Source organism: Sylvia atricapilla, chromosome 1, assembly GCF_009819655.1.
Source record: "Sylvia atricapilla isolate bSylAtr1 chromosome 1, bSylAtr1.pri, whole genome shotgun sequence".
NCBI lineage: Eukaryota > Metazoa > Chordata > Aves > Passeriformes > Sylviidae > Sylvia > Sylvia atricapilla.
This window is the reverse complement of record NC_089140.1, coordinates 94,694,462-94,710,556: the sequence shown is the minus strand read 5'-3', so window position 1 is coordinate 94,710,556 and position 16,095 is coordinate 94,694,462. Positions and strand designations below refer to the sequence as shown.

Below are 16,095 nucleotides of genomic sequence, written 5' to 3'. Positions count from 1 at the left end.
CTAAGCTGAACTATCCTCGTTCCGCGGTGGTGAAGCCGGCTGGCGCCGCGGCTCGGCCGAGAGCTGCGTGTGCCCGGCTACAGCGCCTTTGCCGTGGGCGCACGGAGCGCCGAGCTGAGCTGTACCCGGACACAGCGCGGCCGTGCCGGGCTCTGGCCGGCGCTGTGAGGGCCCGAGCAGCCTGCCCTGTGCTGCCGGGTCCCAGGAGGCAGGGGCTGCCCGGGCAGTCACACCTCCCCGCCGATCCCGGCCGAAGGCGGGCGGCCCGCCGCTGCCGCTGTTCCCGCGCAGCCCGTGAGGTGATCCCGGCGGGAGCGGCCCTGCCACCGCGGCGTCCTCACAGCTCCTCAAAACCCCCCGGCTGAGGCAGGAGTCCCTGGCCCCGCGCTGGGACAGCTCTCCCGCGGGGCCGGGAGCGAGGCTTCCCTGCGGCACTGCGCTGCTCTGCTGCCAGCTGCGCTGAGGGCGCACGGAGCGGTGCCTTCCCCTGCCCTCGGCGAGGCTCTGTCACCAACCCAGCATCCTGTTTCCCTTCCGTTTTGACTGAGGTAAAATATGTTTCCTTTGCTCTGGTCTCAGATGTGTTCGATGGCTTTGTCTGTATTTCAGGCCAGTGTGGGTCCCCACATCCCCATGTCACATCCATACACAACTTGGGTGCCTCAGCAGCAATAGCCCCATAGACACACTGGCACACTCAGGCATTATACGATGGATTTGCGAGGGGTTTTTTTGTAGCATAAAACCTACCAAGGGTGACCTGTATCCCTTGCTGAAAGCTGGTGCTTAATTTCTACACCCTGAGCCTGAGTGCAGGACAGCTTCATACTTCACTGAATGTCGCCACCATCTTCAGATCCTGCCTCAACTTTTCAGCCACCCTGACAGTAAGAGTAGTAGCTACTCTCCCTCAGATTGGTGTTGTTCCCAGCTTTAATAAGGAAGTTCTTTATTCAGACTTACAGGTTTTTACTGAAAATTGCAAATACTGCTGCCCAGCTCTGGGATTTAGTTGTCTGTTCTGACAGAAAAGACAGTGATAGCCATTCCCTGATTGATGTTCAGCTTAGCAGGAGCTCAGCGATGGTTTCAAGTTCACATGCTGTGATTATTGGCATGTAAAGGCGCAATTTCTCCCACACACGTAAAGTCCTCTTGTACAGAGGGCGGCTGTGTTTATTTCCGATGATTTATAACCAGTAGCTCTTTCTTAACTGGCAGTTCTGTGTTATCTTTATCCTCTCCCCTGAAGGGAGAAGCCTTTTGCAAGGGCTCTGTCCCATTAGCTTTTAAGATGTCTGGGAAGATTTAACTTACGCTTAATAGAGCGAGTTGTTCCCACAGGGGAGCCATCCTCAAACAGCAAGCAGGGCACAGGAGCATTGCAGCATGTGTTTTACAACATCTCTGCCACAAAACTCCCCAATAAACATTATGAAAGCTGCGGATTCGGACTTTCTTTTCCGTGGTTGCATAAGGACACGTTCTTTTTCTCATTTGTTTAAAATTGAGCTTTCCCTTGAGCTGTGTCTTTTGGAATTCTCTGAGGAAGTGATAGTCTTGGCTGGCATTTAAAAAAAAAATCCCCTACTTCTCATGACTGCTGAAAAAACTTGAAATGTGTTTTCCTTTAGGGGTAAGAAGTAAGAAAACATTATTTCCTTTTAAATGACAGTTATAAAACACTCACCTTGTGATTTTTCTTGGATATGATGGAGGTTGGTTAATCTGTTTAAAGTGTTACATTGTAAAGAAAGCAAGGCAAAATTAGAGCAGCAAAGTTATCCTTGACATTATTCTTCAAAATATGCCTCAAGTTCACAATTGTTTTATCAGAATTTACAAAATTGCTTTTTAGGTGAATACCTGGTGAGTTCATAAAATTTGGGATCAAAATTGTTGTCCTCACTGTGCCGATGAGACCATTTCCCAAAATTGTTTTGGGGTTTGGAGAGGGAAGAAATATTAAACCAGCTTTCTCTGGTGTGCGGTGCTCATTCCTGGCTTTCTAAATACCTGTCTTTGTTTGAAATACTTTGATTGAAAAAGGTGCTACAGTTAAAAGGTTTATTTTTGTTCAAATAATGAAATGTTAGATTTTTTTTTTTTTTTTTTTTTTTTTTTTGTCATGAATGTTTTAACTCATTGCACTGAGCCTGGCCTGTGCTGCAGGGCAAATGAGCATGCAACAGGATGGGTTATATGAATTCACGTTATTCCCATTCACATGTAGTTTGTTAAGGATGATATTCTTAGTCTGAAATTCTGTTTCTCTGGGTTCTTTTTGGTGGTTTTTAGGGAGGTCCAAAAATGACAGAGTTCCATTGCATGTGCTCAGTTATATATGGCAAGGATCATGCATGTACTCAGTATTCTTTTGTCCTTGTCTTTATCTGATTATTTTGGCTCTTGCAAATAACTATTTTTTTTTTCAAGTGTAATGCATTACGTATAGAAAAAGGATATTCAGCTGTTTTATCTGATCAAGTTACATTATATTTTTTCTGTATTCTTAATCAAAATATTATTGATTATTTACTTACCGAATAACATAGAAAGTTCTGTGAACAAATTCCTGCCTTACCTAAATTTTTTTTTATTATTATTATTTTTTATTTTTGTTTTATTTTAAGGCCCAGGTGCTGCTTTGGGGCAATCAACAACATACCATGAATCACACCAGACACCAATCTCTGTTCTTTGTCAGTCTGCCTGAGCTGCAAAAACTCTGTGCTGCCACGATAACACTGAGTTCTCAGATACCAGAAACTGAGGCAAGGAGTACGCAGATAAAGACTTGCAGGTAAAGAGTTTTGAGGGCTATTATTTCCAGAGGCTGATAGTGGTTGTTATTCAAATATTTTATTAGCAGTACTAGAATTACCTGTAATAAAATCAGCAAAATTCTTATCTGTGGCAAATGGTAAAAAAAATGTTTTAAGTAGGGCTTTTTTTCTTGGGTAGGGGACTCCCTGACTATTGGGGAACAAAAAATATATTTCTATTATGTTTTAAATTTCATAGGCTAAAACTAACAAATCCACATACTTCAAATTAATGAATGGTTAATATTAGTCTGGGTTTACCTGCAAAGCTGGGAAGCTTCACATAAGTTGAGACTAAGCAAAAAGATTATTTGGAAAACAGATGTAGGCTCCTCAGCATTCACCAAGTATTAGGTTATTCCTTTTAAAAGAAAAGGGGAGAAATGAGAAATTCTTTCAAAAGGAGCACTTCGGGAGAGCTCCATTTGTGTGCCAAAGGCCTGTAATCTTTGTCTTAGACCATTGTGGGTCATCTAGAGCAAGTAACTTGGACTAATCCAATTTATTATACTGAACCAATGGAAACCGATTAAAAGCGGAATGTATTATATTTGCAAAAGGTAAGGAAAATAAATTTAAGCTGAGAAAATGAAACATTTTTAATTTCTGTCTCACCTTTCTCACAGACAGCTATCATTCCTGTATCGAGAGATCCTTTCTGCACCTGTTATGGGGACACTGAATCAGATTTCGGTTGTGATGGCGGTCAGTATCACTGTGTAAATAAGTATCTGTGGTTACAGACTGCTGCAGATGAGCAGAGTGCACCTCACTCAAAATACAGAAGCAGCACTGTGTTTTATTGAGGTAAAATAATAATTTGACAGAGTTTGATGGGTCTGATGGAATTTAGAAAAGTTTTAAAAGTGTTCTGATGAAGTTCAGGACGTTTGATGCCAAGGTTTACCTTAATAATTACACACAGAATAAACATGAAAAGGAAAACTCAGAATGACTCAGAGGGAGACCAGGGGTGCAAAGAGTAAAGAGCGCCCTCCTGTGGGGGCATGAGGTTCGGCGTGGATCCCTTTCCGGAATTCCTTTCTGGAGTTTATGTGTGGCTGTATCTAATCCTTGTCTCAGATTTGGTCAACAGTTCATGTCTAATGGAATTATCCCTACAATGTTTATAGTTTCTGAGTAGCTGCATGGATTAGTAATTCTTCATAGCATGAATTCAGCATGCTTTCAGTTACTTACTGCAGTTCACAGGTAAGAGGGTCTCTCCACCTCTTGTGAGGAAGGTTCTCTTAATTTCCAGTATGGAATCTCTAAACTTGAGAAGAGTCCCTGCCCAAACAGAGTCACCTGCCAGGCAGGCCAGCTATCATACAGTCTGGCATTCAGGGAGTGCTCAGATTGGGCCCATCCCAGTTTTAATATTTAAGGGGTGAAATAGTTGGCTCCTAATCAATAGTACAGGCAAGACTGATGTCTTTGATTTAGTGCTGATAGCTCTCTCTGTACTCTGGTTATCTTGTACTTTCAGCTTTCAAAAACACCTTTTGAAATATTTTTCAACACATCTTCACTCCCTTGTAGATGAGCCAGGGACTTTCCAGCTTGCAAGTTCATCCCAAGGATGTGAGACCTGTTGCTTCTTGGTCAGTCTGAACCAAAGTACAGCTAGGGGTCAATTGTATTCATCACATACACATGTGTTATGTTTCTCTAAGAACTGTTTAGTTTGAGGATCAAGGATAAGTAAAAATATTTCATTTAAAGCAGATTTTTATCTTTTTGTGCAATAGTGGTGTAGAAGGACAATTTAAGTCCTTTATTTTTTTGATGAAATGACCTTTTCAGATGGAATGAGATGGAGTCAGTTGGTGAGGTGCCACCCAATTCACGAGGAGAGAAGCAAGTGCAAAATCTGCAGCTTTGTTTCCGGCAGTCTTTGGCCTGCTTGGCTTGCTTGTGAATGTATCTTTAGCTAGCAATGACATTACACTATGACAAATGCCTGAGCTAGTTTTAGTTTTCTCCTTTAAAACATAGGATAAAGTCTTTGCTTAACTATTTCCTTGCATGCTTTTCAAAGTCACTGTTGTACTAGAATTGAATTTACGCTTAATACCAAACACTTGATTAATTTTTTTATTGTTACTTTTAGGTGCCATTTTATGAATCAGGAATATGTCAAGCCTATGTAGAGAGACATGGAGCTACTGTAAGTGCTGAAATATGATGCAGTTCTTTAGACTGTTGCACTTGTCTGCAATTGCTGTTGCCAGAGATGAGTATTTTTCATAGGCGCTGCAGTTTGCACTACAGAAGCCAAGTTTCAGGGTTAGTAAGTCTGCTCCATAGACAAAATGTGTCCTGGGAATTTGGGCATGGTAAATATACTTTGTCAGACTCAATAGTTTTAAGAAGTTTGTAAGCAATACCTCTGGATTTCTCTGCTGCAGTGGCATCCTGCTCCTGCTCAGAGGCACTGGGGACTGACCTTGAGACAACCTTTAGGCCACAGACCTGCAGCTTTCCTGGTCATCCCCTTCATCCAGTGGGAATGTTCAGGCAGCTGAATTGTCTCCCTATTCAGATTTGGGTTTACCCAGCCTGTACAGGACAGTCTCAGGGAAACAAAACAAAATCATAGAGAAGAAATGGAACCCCTGCGTTTAACAGATGGATATATTTTTAGACCATTATGCGTATGATTTACTATCTTCTAGTATGCAACATCTCTGGGGTTTATGAATGTAAGTGTGGATGCACTAAAATTGCTGAGTCAGAAGACTGATTGTAACCAAAGCCAGTAGCTCTCATAATTCATTTACACAGCCAGCTGGGTGTATTTTAATGTGTTCCAAGAAGTGCAATGCATATGCAGATTAGTAAGACATACACTCCTCAGATATGCTTACCTTACAAAACTGCTTTGTGTTGATATGTGTAGGTGATCTGTCACTGTTAGGTTTTCCAACACCAAGCAGTTTCTTGCAGGATTCATTAGAAACATCCCTCTGGAGGTGTATTACTTAACTCTTTTTAACCTACTGTAGTTAGTTTCTTGACTAATGCTGATGGTCAATAGAAAGCTCTCCAGGACAGGCAGGCAAGTAGAGCTGTTGGGTGAGCAAAGCTACATTTATCTACTGTGACTGCCAGAAAATGTCTCTAATCTTGACTGACAGCAGAGGTAATGTCAGCTTTGGAAGTTGTGCCTGTTGTCTGGAGGGAGTTGCCTATCTAGTAAATCACTCCAGAGGGTTCAGTTAATCTTTTCCCCAAGTCTATTATCAGCCCTGTGAAAGCATTCTAGGAACTGTCATGCACCTCGCTTTAATGGCATGTGAAATCCAAATGCTTACATCAAATACTGTGTTACCTTCCTCTTGTATCTAAGGAGATGAAAGCTAAACATGTGTGGCACATACTAGGATTTGACTCCAAGATAAAGTAGAAGTATATTTGCTTAATTTTTGACCGAGGCTTTAAAAAAAACAAACTTAAATTACTAAAAATGTATGTTTCTTTTTGTCACTGTTATTAGCTGGAAGCACCACAAACAGTTACTCCAGCCCTTCTCCAAACCTGTCTTTCCTACACACTTACTGCCAGACTTGCACCCAGATGGAACAAGGCTGGTCATCTCTTGGTGCAAGGTATTTGACTCACTTGGGTCAGGGATCAAGAATTTAGTTTTCAGGTTTTTATTGTAGCATTTATTTTCTGTAATTTAAATTCCATAATTATCTCATTCATTATAATAAATTGTTTCATTCCTTTTTCCTATTACTTTTTTTTCTTTATTTGCACTTTTATTGTGTTGTTATCCGAGTTCAATGACTCAAGTTAATATTCTGAATGGACATGCCATTCACTTTTTCACCTTCTTCCCTATCTTTGTAGTAGATCAAATAATTATGTCAACTGAATGCAATGTACCAGATGAAAGCAAATATTTTTGGACAGAGAATGTCTTCTAAAAATTTTGGTTTTCAGATTCATGCTTTCAGCAGTGACACTTCTGCACATGATTTGTACGCTCTTCTGAACAGAAGTGGCTTTCTGTCAGACCCTCTCCTTCTACCAAGCCTGTCTTTTTTGGCTCATAGTTGCTTTGCTTGATATCTCTGCTAACTCCTGTGTAGTATAAATGTGAATTACCAAAGTATAAAAAGATAGTGTGCTCGTAATAATTAGAGCATTTGTATACATAATTTCAAATATGTGCTGAGAAAAGTGTGCATGTTGTTATCTTATTTCCAGCCACAATAAAAAGAGTATCTTATTATCAGTATCTTTAACATACATGGGTCTCAGAATGAAATCAGCTGATTCAGGAGTAGCAGCTGGAAGAAGGGGGGTGAGGAGGAGTAAGTGATGTATAGATTGCTGCTCACTCATATACTTTTACATATCTCTCTTTCTTATTGAAGATGTTAATGAATCAGTGAAAAGTTAATTGATAGAAGGGATTTTCTCTCTTTAGAAGGAGCACACCTTTCAGCATTTGTGATAGACACAAACAAAACTGTGTGATTTCTTCTTTTTTCACGTAAAGACTTTAGACATACGGCTTAGAAAATAACGTCTATCTATTCTGTTTATTAAGGGAAAGACTTTTTGTCTCAGTCGGGAAGGCAAAATGCTGTTGGTAAGTACAATATTCTGTTGATGGTAAAACTGAGAGAGCAAGGTAAAGTTAAGCACTTTCATACTGCCACAATCTTGGGATTGCTAGCACAGGGTCTTTGCTTTTCATTCTGAAATAACGTCTGTCAAAGTACACTTGGTGGCAGGTGATGTTCTGTCTCTAATAGTTGTCAGCTCAACTGAACCTGTGAAAAATTACTCACAAAGAAGGTGACTTTTTGTACCATTAATCCACAACCTTAGATTGACATTTGCCATTTTTAAGTTATAATTATTGCAATTAAATGCACTTGCCTTAAATTATGAGTCTTGCATGTGATGTGAAAGTTCCATAATAATAGACAGGAAAATGAGCTATGGTGACTGTCCAGTATGTGCTGTTTGCTGGTCACAAAAGTGAACACACAAAGCATGCTGGTTAGCTATTGCAAAAATTACCAAGCAGTATTTTTATTCCAGTATAAAAGTTAAAGATTACATTTGGGGATATTGGAGCCTAAATTTGCAGCAGAGATACATGTTGAGGAATTCAGAGTTGAGTGAAAGTTCTGGAGGTGTGTCCATAAATGCTTGCTTTGCTCATTTAGTCTTTCCTGTTGACAGCTCCTGGATGGAAGATACTGGGCTGAATGATTCAGTGCAGCAAATGGTTATATGAACTACATTTGCTTTGAAAATGGGTGTTTGTCAGGGATATGAGTATCAAGCACAGCTAGCCTTCACTTTCTGAGTTATTGTATGACAGTAATTCATTATTATTTTTATTTTTCCCAGTTAAAAATGCACCTAATTTTTATTTCCGTGCTGATAAAGTCTAGCCTTTTGATTTTCAAACAGAGATTTTTGACTAACAATTACTTTAAATAAATATTTGGGTTAGCTTTCTGCCTAAGAGATGAGCTATAATTCAAAACAGGGCATTGTGCTATTTTGTTTTTCAATTTAGTTATAGACCTCAATGTGTCAGAGAGACAGCTTTGCATCAGTGTGGAGCCTTGCTCAATTCGGCTGCCACCTCCCCAGGTATGAGCCTGTTACGTTTTCTATGACTGTGTTTGTTTTATTAATCTTAATCTTCTTTTCTGTTAGGTGACTTGTAGTTAGCATGATGGGGATAGAAATGCTTATTTCTGATTGCATTGAGACATTAACCATATTCATTGACTATCTGCACAGGTTATAAAAGCATAACATCCATATTGCATCTGTATTGATACAGATAGCAAGCACTGTAAAACTGAGATTCAAGGCTAAAAGAGCTTTCAAAAATACTAACAGAATACAGCAGTGAAGTGTCTTTGTGACTCTAGATTTCCTTCTAACAGTGTTTTCTAGAAAGCTTTCAGTCACACTAGTACACAGACAATTTTGAGCAACAGCAGAGCTTGTCAACAGCGAATTGTTGACATCATGTTCAAAGTCCCTTTATAATCTGCTTAATTTCTATGCAGCTTCCAAAATATTGGAGCAGCCAGGACTATGCTGGTTGTAAGCTTAGTTTATACATTGTTTAAAAAAATCATGGTTGAGGTTGAAAACTTGTTATCCTTTTTGACAGCCATGTCACCTATGGTGAATACATCCATACATGCAGGGCATATTTGTCAGGCTTTCTGGTTTCTTCTAAAATAAATATTTCTGATCCAAGCTCTTCTGTGCTGAAATAGAAGAATAGGATTTCATCTGAGACCTGCTTGGGACAGCATAGACATTAAAGCTATCTGTAAGAAGCCAGTTCCCAAATGATGCAGACCAATGATGGAAAAGATCATGATGTGGTTTTATTACCAGTTTCCTCCTTTCAATACTTTTCTAAAACAGAAATGATCAGATTTTCTCTCAGTGAATAAATGCAGACCCTCATAGATTATAGAAAGATAAAATGTTTCTCAAATGTCAGTCTTTGATTGTCCCTTACAGTGAAATTCTGACATTGTGAAAAACCGGAGTTTTTTTTGACTGCTCAGAGGAAGAAACTGCATGTCCCATTAATTCTGTTCCTTGAGTATTTGCACATGCTTAGGCAAAGTGACACACACAGTTACTAGAAAGTCAAGCATGGGTATCCGATCTGAATTTTTTAAAAATGTCCATGAAAGTGAGACAGCTCTTATTTTGAGAAATTCCTTCTATACTCATATTAAACCATTTCAAATAAAGTTTAAATCTCACTGATTTCAATAAACTTTAAACCTTGTACTTGCACATCTTGGGGAAGTGTAGGCTGTAACATAAGATAGTGTGCAATTTGATAATGGGAATATCTTCTGAAATAATCAATCTGTGAGAGCTGATGAAAGAATAATGATATATCAAGTATCAGTGTATCATGATACACAATTATTTTTGAAAATTTTAAATTTGTACTACTGTAGAATTATTTGCAAATAAACTTTTTTTTTCTGTTTTAAGCTGGAAGATTTTGATATTTCAGTAAACACCATAAAGCTGTTTGACAGCAATGAAAGTACAGTTATTCAGCAACATTCCATATTAAGTAACTGGTGCTATGTTTTGCCAAGGTAGGAATCTGTTCACATTTCAGCAGAAATAAACATTTCTCAGAGCGTTTGCCCTACAAATTCTGAATCTGATATTAGTGATAAGAACACTTCTGTTTTACAGTGGTTTAAATTCAGGAAGTTGTTGCTGTTGGTTTTATCTCATTGCTAAGGGAAATAAGAAAAATTAATAAGCAAATCATAAAATACATATTTAAATACTATTTCAGTTTTACTCATCTGTGTGCTACTTATATGGTATGCAAAGGCATCAGTTTTTCTCAAATACAATTTTAGCAGAAAATCAATTTAAAGAAAAAGTATTTCCACCTTTGCCATGAAATACCTCCATTTTTTACCTAGATTTTTCATCATTAACTATAAGAGAAGCAATAATGATACTTGCTTTTGTTCTACATTGACTTTTAGCAAGTGTTAAAGAGAAATGGCACTTGTAGTTGTCACGTTCTTTACCATACTTTAGGAAATATTGCTGTTGTTACGTCATAAACTTAGGAGCTAAAGGTATTAGTCCTCAAAACATAAAATAATCTCTAAACACTTAGAATGCAAAAAATAAGATTTTTTTTTTCCCAAAGGATCAGTATATTTTCAACTGGATTTTATGACACCCTTTCTAAGCATCCCTTCTTTACCTGTCTATAGCATGAAAATGGGTCAGATCATAAACATAACCCACATAATTCCTCCAGAATCTCCTTTCCGTTCATATAAGGATTTTCAGATGCACTGGAAGAGTCTGGTAAGAAACACATACGCTGCTTTCATTTTTCCCTCCCTTTTTTGTGCCTATGGAGTTTGCCCTTATAATACCTGTTTGTATTTGGTTTGTCTAAGTATGGATATATTCTTCCTGAGGATCTTGAAGAGACAAAAACATACTTGAGTGTTTACTTCAAACCAATAGGGGAAAGATTCTTCACGTATCCTTTCAGTACATATTTATTATGTTTCCTCTCCCAGACTTCTAGCAAAGCTCTGCTTTTCATTTTTGACTGTGCCGCATTTCCTTCTTTCATATTTCATAGTAGTCAGTAGATAAGTGTTTTACTAGACAAATTGAAACAAAATATTTAGTCAAGTGTCTGTCCCAGTATTGAATAATAGGAGATCAAGTAGAACAATTTGCTTCATGGCTTCTCTAAATGTGATAATGCCAGTTTAAATGTGATGTAAAAGAAAGTACTGTGAAAGAAAGTTAAATTTTGTAAAAATGTAGCCAATAAAGATTGTTTTTAAGGAGAATTTTCCTGCCAGGAAAGACTAGATCAGAGTTATGTATAATGAGTAATCTTTGCTGTTCTAGTTTAGTGTGGTATAATTGTGCTGAAGTCCTGTAACTTTATAAACTTCAGGCCCATAAAGGAATTAAATGCTTTTGTTCACCTTTTTAAAAACATTTAGCCAAACTCATGTTTGCTTCTCAACAAAGAGGATGAATAATTATAGAAATGTAAAGAAACTTGCCATGTATCCCTGAACACATACTCAGGTACCCTTTAAGTTGCGTCCGAAGTCAGCCAGTGCAGTATTTCCCCAGAACAGATGCAGAAAGTGTAGTGAACTCTTTCCTTTCTGACATGAAGAGCAATTTTTCACAGCTGTGTGGATTTCCAGTAAAGATGACAAGTAAAGCACTTTATGCTACAAAGGAACTCTCCAGGGCTTCAGTGCAAGTAAGGCTTTTTAATAAACATATTAATGGCACATACTTTTTCATTTTATGAAGTGGTCTTTATCATATTCAGAGCACAGTAAGAGCATATAACTATGCTTTTCACAACAAACTGTCAGTCTTGTAACTTTTAATTAATGTGTAAGCTACAGTATTTCCCATTGTGAAGTTATAATGAACATTATAAATGCATAAAAAATAGACTTGATGTTAATTAGTTGCTATCAGTGTTTGCAATTTTATATATATATTTTTACAGTTGGATATCCAGAACTTTCTCAAATCTCTTCCATAATAATAATAAAAAAAACAGTAATAACAATAATGACAGTAACATTATTACCATTATTAACATTATTACCATCATTACCATTGTTACTATTACAAGGGCATGTAATGACAGGACAAGGAGGCATGGCTTTAAATTGACAGAGGGTAGATTTAGATTAGATATTAGGAAGAATTTTTTGCTGTGAGTGGGGTGGGGCTTTGGAACAGGTTGTCCAAAGATGTGGATTCCCTATCCCTGGAAGTGTTCGACGCCAGGCTGGATGGGGCTTTGAGAAACATAGTCTGGTGAAAGTTGTCCATGCCCATGGCAGTGGGGCTGGAACTAGATGATCTGTCAGGTCCTTTGCAAGCCAAACGATTCATGATTCTATTATTATTATTACTTGCAGTAATAGTAGTATTACAGTTTATTTAGAAACAAAGAGAGGACTGTGTGGACAAAAGCATTTTAAAACACTCAAGCTGTAAGATTTACTCCATGTCTTGTGATGGAAAGAGGGCAAGTAATCAAAACTCCTATAATCTGAGGTTGTGACAAAGACTGAGGCTCACATTTCTTTGGTAGTAGTGTGTGAAAGCAGAAATGAAGTAATTAATTCTGAACAAAGAATAGTGACAGAAGTTGCAGAGGTTCTAAAATACTATAATCCTCTTTCAGAAAGCAGTTCCTGTTTATGTCTCTCCAATGATCAAAGCTAGAATGGGTCCTCTATGTCATCTGCAGTTTTTATAGACATCCAATCTGTCTTTTGCTCAGAATACAGATGCTTTTAGAAGTCTTAAGAGATGAGGAGCCCTGTCAGTCAAACCCTCTGCAAAACCCCTCAAAAGGGGTAGACATTATCTAGTTGGAAAGCACTAAACCAAGATAATTACTGTAATTTAAGTCTTTCCTTCTGAGAAATATGATATTCTAGCATAGTTTGTAAACAAAGAACTTGAGGAAAATTAAAAAAACCCTTAATTTATAGTTCTAATCCAGTACACAGAACTGTATGCTTATAGATTGTGATGTGTTATACAGGGATACAGGGATGCATTAGGTGGCACTATCAGATCGTTAAATCCGGTTTACTCAATTTAGCAGCTCTTGATGTGTTGCAGGAAATAAAACCTAAGCCTACGAAATTGGACGATGAGGTAGTTTGTGTAGTGTCTCTAACACAGGCTCCTCCAAGAAAACCCACTTTGCCTCGAATTCCTCCACCGTGCAGTACGGAAAACAGCCACTGGATGGAGTGTTTGATCAAAGAGCCGGGAACACAGAGGTTTTCGAGTAGCGATAAGAGTGCAGGAGAGGTTAGCGTTGAAGCAACAGAGAAATCAATGAGCAATAAGCAAACACCAGATGTACCAGAGCTACCAATTGCAAAATCTTTAGGAACACCTGTAAACTCAGCGTTTGAATCCACACCCCCAAAAGTCAGCAAAATTATACCGATTTTCAAAGGAAAGTTGATGCAAATGAATGGGAAGATCACAAATCAAACAGATAGGAAGAAGAGGGGAAATGTTGAAAGGCATTCACCAGTAGTAAGTGTGAGTGTTTCATCTTCTCTGCTCTCTGTGCGCACATCCAGCATAACTGAGGTTTTCAAACACATTCAAAATATGCCTGTCAAAACTCCTACTGACAGCAGCATGCTTCAGGTGAAGAACACAAAGGCACACACAAAACATGGTACACCCATATTCCGATGGAAAACCCCGTCTAGTGGACAAACTGCTACCTCTGATTTTTCTGAAAACTCACCTTCAGGTGGAAATCCACGTGAAGTTAATCACAGAAAAGCAAATTCTCCATTCTTCATTAAGAATGTTGGGCCAGTGCTTCAGAAATCAAACACCAGTCCCTGTCTGAATACACATGAATCTCCTGTTTCCAGTGCAAGAAGGGGGAAAAAGTTTGCAAGTCAAAATACTATTCAATTTCTTGAGAAACAACACCAGTCAAAGGAAGTGCATTTGCAGATTTGTAAATTAGACAGTGAAATGACAAATTCCAGTTTGTCACTGCAACGAACAAAGAGATCAAATAAAGGAGCTGGGTTAAATATTCATGAATCTGTCTTCAAAGACACAGTGTGCATGGCCAAAAGGGAAGAAAACAAAGCAGCATGCCACTTTAAGGACTGTACTGCTGGGACAACCAATCATCATTCCCAAGCTAACTTTGAACAGGTACAGTAAAGAACAGGGCTCATTCTTACTGCTTCTCACAAATTCAAAAACAATGTTAAGCAATAAAGAGCATGACTTTCATCATGTTCTACCATCATTCTCAATATAGTTTTCTAAAGTTCTACCATATAACTTAATGTTTTCAGCCACTGCTGCTTTTTTTTTTTTTTTTTTTTTTTTTTTTTTTTTTCTTGAAAGGTAAGATGATTTACTCTGTGAAATAAACGGTTCTTTAATTTGGGACTGTTACGGTGGGGTGATTAGTTTTCCTTTGCTTTAGACAGTCTGTCCAGGTCTGTGTGAGGTTAACATGGTAACTTTTTTTTATTTGATGTTCAGTCTCTCTCCATATAAAATCATATTAATGGAATAATTCCTTTCTCCTGGAAGGAATCTCAAACCTCATCAATTGTGTAGTGCTGATAGCAGTTGTGTGTAAGGCATTGTGCTGTTAGACAAACATGAAAGTGTTGCAAATACAAGTTTAATTAAAATTTCACAAAAAGCACAAGTTGCGACAGGAAAAAAATTCCACTGGACATGAGGAAAAAATCTTCAGTGGGAAGACAACTAGTCAGCTACTGGAACAAGTTGCAGAGGGAGGGGTTTTGGGTTTGTCAGCCTTCCAGATTCTCAGAACCTGACTGAATAGGCCCCAAAGCAAGGTGATCTATCTTTGAAGTTAGCTCTATTTTGTGTAACAGCTATGATTACATGACAGCTAGAAGTACTTTACCATCTAATTTTTCTGTGATTCTCCCTGCATCTCAGTTAAGTAAATAGTTGAGCTGATTTCTGTGCTATTTTCATGAAGATAATATATTCCATATATTGGGTACATGGATGAAATATCTTGGGCTTATTATGTTTTTCATCTATGCAGTTTAGTTTGGTGGCTTATCTCAGCTTTGTGTGATGAGGGCATCTTCTGATAAAGAAGTAATTTTAAAAGTTAGACATCTTGTTCCAAATGTTGTAAGGTGTTTTTCTAATGAGGGTATAAACTTCTATACTCTAAGACAATTACAGGAAGCAAGTATCTGACATGTGAAACACTGACCTCAAAACCAACTTTGCCAGTCAGAGAGAGCAACATGGAAGCATCTGTACAGAAAGGTTGTGGCAGAAGAAGACAGGTAAACCCCTCCACACACATACACTTTTTAATCCAGTCCAGAGGGACCTGAATTAAGAGATAAAAAAAGATATTTAAAAATTTTTAGTATGTTCCAATTAAAATGGGCAGGCTAAGAAATCTTACTGACTTCTCTGGATAAAAGTAACCTTAACCAGGATAAAATTAACAGTAGCCGTTGGGTATGATACTGTCATTTGAAGAGTTCATTTTAAATGTTTGTCTCCAGCAAAAGATGCTACTAAAATGTTTAATGATGCTACTGTTTCTGAAGCAGATTTTCTGATTCTACAGAAAAGTTCTATCCTGCCCAGTATAACTTTAGGGTATTCTCAGTGTTTCTGTGGGGTTTTCATTTCAAGGACTTGAATTTAGCAACGTTCTGTAGAAATGACTTTTTGTTTTGTTATGTTTTCAAAGCCAAATACAAGCCAGTTCTGTACATTTAAACTGTAATTAAAAGAACACAGTCTGTGCTCTCCATGCAGATCAGAAAAGGCCAGTGCAGCAACCCCAGGGGCTTGCAGCAGGAACACACTCATACCCCAGAGCCCGAGCTGCAGCGGGGAAGGGAGGAGTTTGTGTGGGAAGCGCCAGCCCAGCTGCTCTGAGCTGGCCCCATCCAACTGCAGCTGGGAAAGGCCCTTCCACAGGGCCACAAACGAGTCGCTGGTTACAGGCCCAGCCCTGCAGTGCTGCAGCAGCGGAGTCACTCCCACAAAGAGAAGAAAACCAGCAACTAAAAATAGCTGTTTATAAGAATAACAACCCCAGGGGGTTGGGTTTTGAGGGGAGACTTCCACCACAGTACGAATTAATGAAGTCCTTTGCCTGCCACTGGGAATGACTCAGACAAACCAG

The 16,095-nt window shown here is 38.6% G+C and overlaps 1 protein-coding gene across 1 annotated transcript; it reads left to right on the top strand.

Annotated features, from left to right (window-relative positions):
* The first annotated feature begins 1,955 nt into the window (after positions 1-1,955).
* Positions 1,956-15,845, top strand: C1H18orf63 (chromosome 1 C18orf63 homolog). The gene is made up of 13 exons (XM_066313862.1): positions 1,956-2,803; positions 3,452-3,530; positions 4,939-4,995; positions 6,325-6,436; positions 7,390-7,431; positions 8,377-8,453; positions 9,843-9,952; positions 10,598-10,694; positions 10,790-10,875; positions 11,445-11,622; positions 13,023-14,099; positions 15,119-15,235; positions 15,723-15,845. Exons 1-13 carry the CDS (start codon positions 2,670-2,672, stop codon positions 15,843-15,845), a joined length of 2,289 nt encoding a protein of 762 aa, XP_066169959.1. The 5' UTR covers positions 1,956-2,669.
* Positions 15,846-16,095: the final 250 nt, after the last annotated feature.

Bases quoted from the DNA above. Each gene is read 5' to 3' on its own strand.
- C1H18orf63 (XM_066313862.1), top strand. From the start codon at position 2,670: ATGAATCACACCAGACACCAATCTCTGTTCTTTGTCAGTCTGCCTGAG. The intron at 11,623-13,022 runs GTGCAAGTAAGG...GATGTGTTGCAG, and splicing joins AGGAACTCTCCAGGGCTTCA to GAAATAAAACCTAAGCCTAC. The intron at 15,236-15,722 runs GTAAACCCCTCC...CTCTCCATGCAG, and splicing joins GTTGTGGCAGAAGAAGACAG to ATCAGAAAAGGCCAGTGCAG.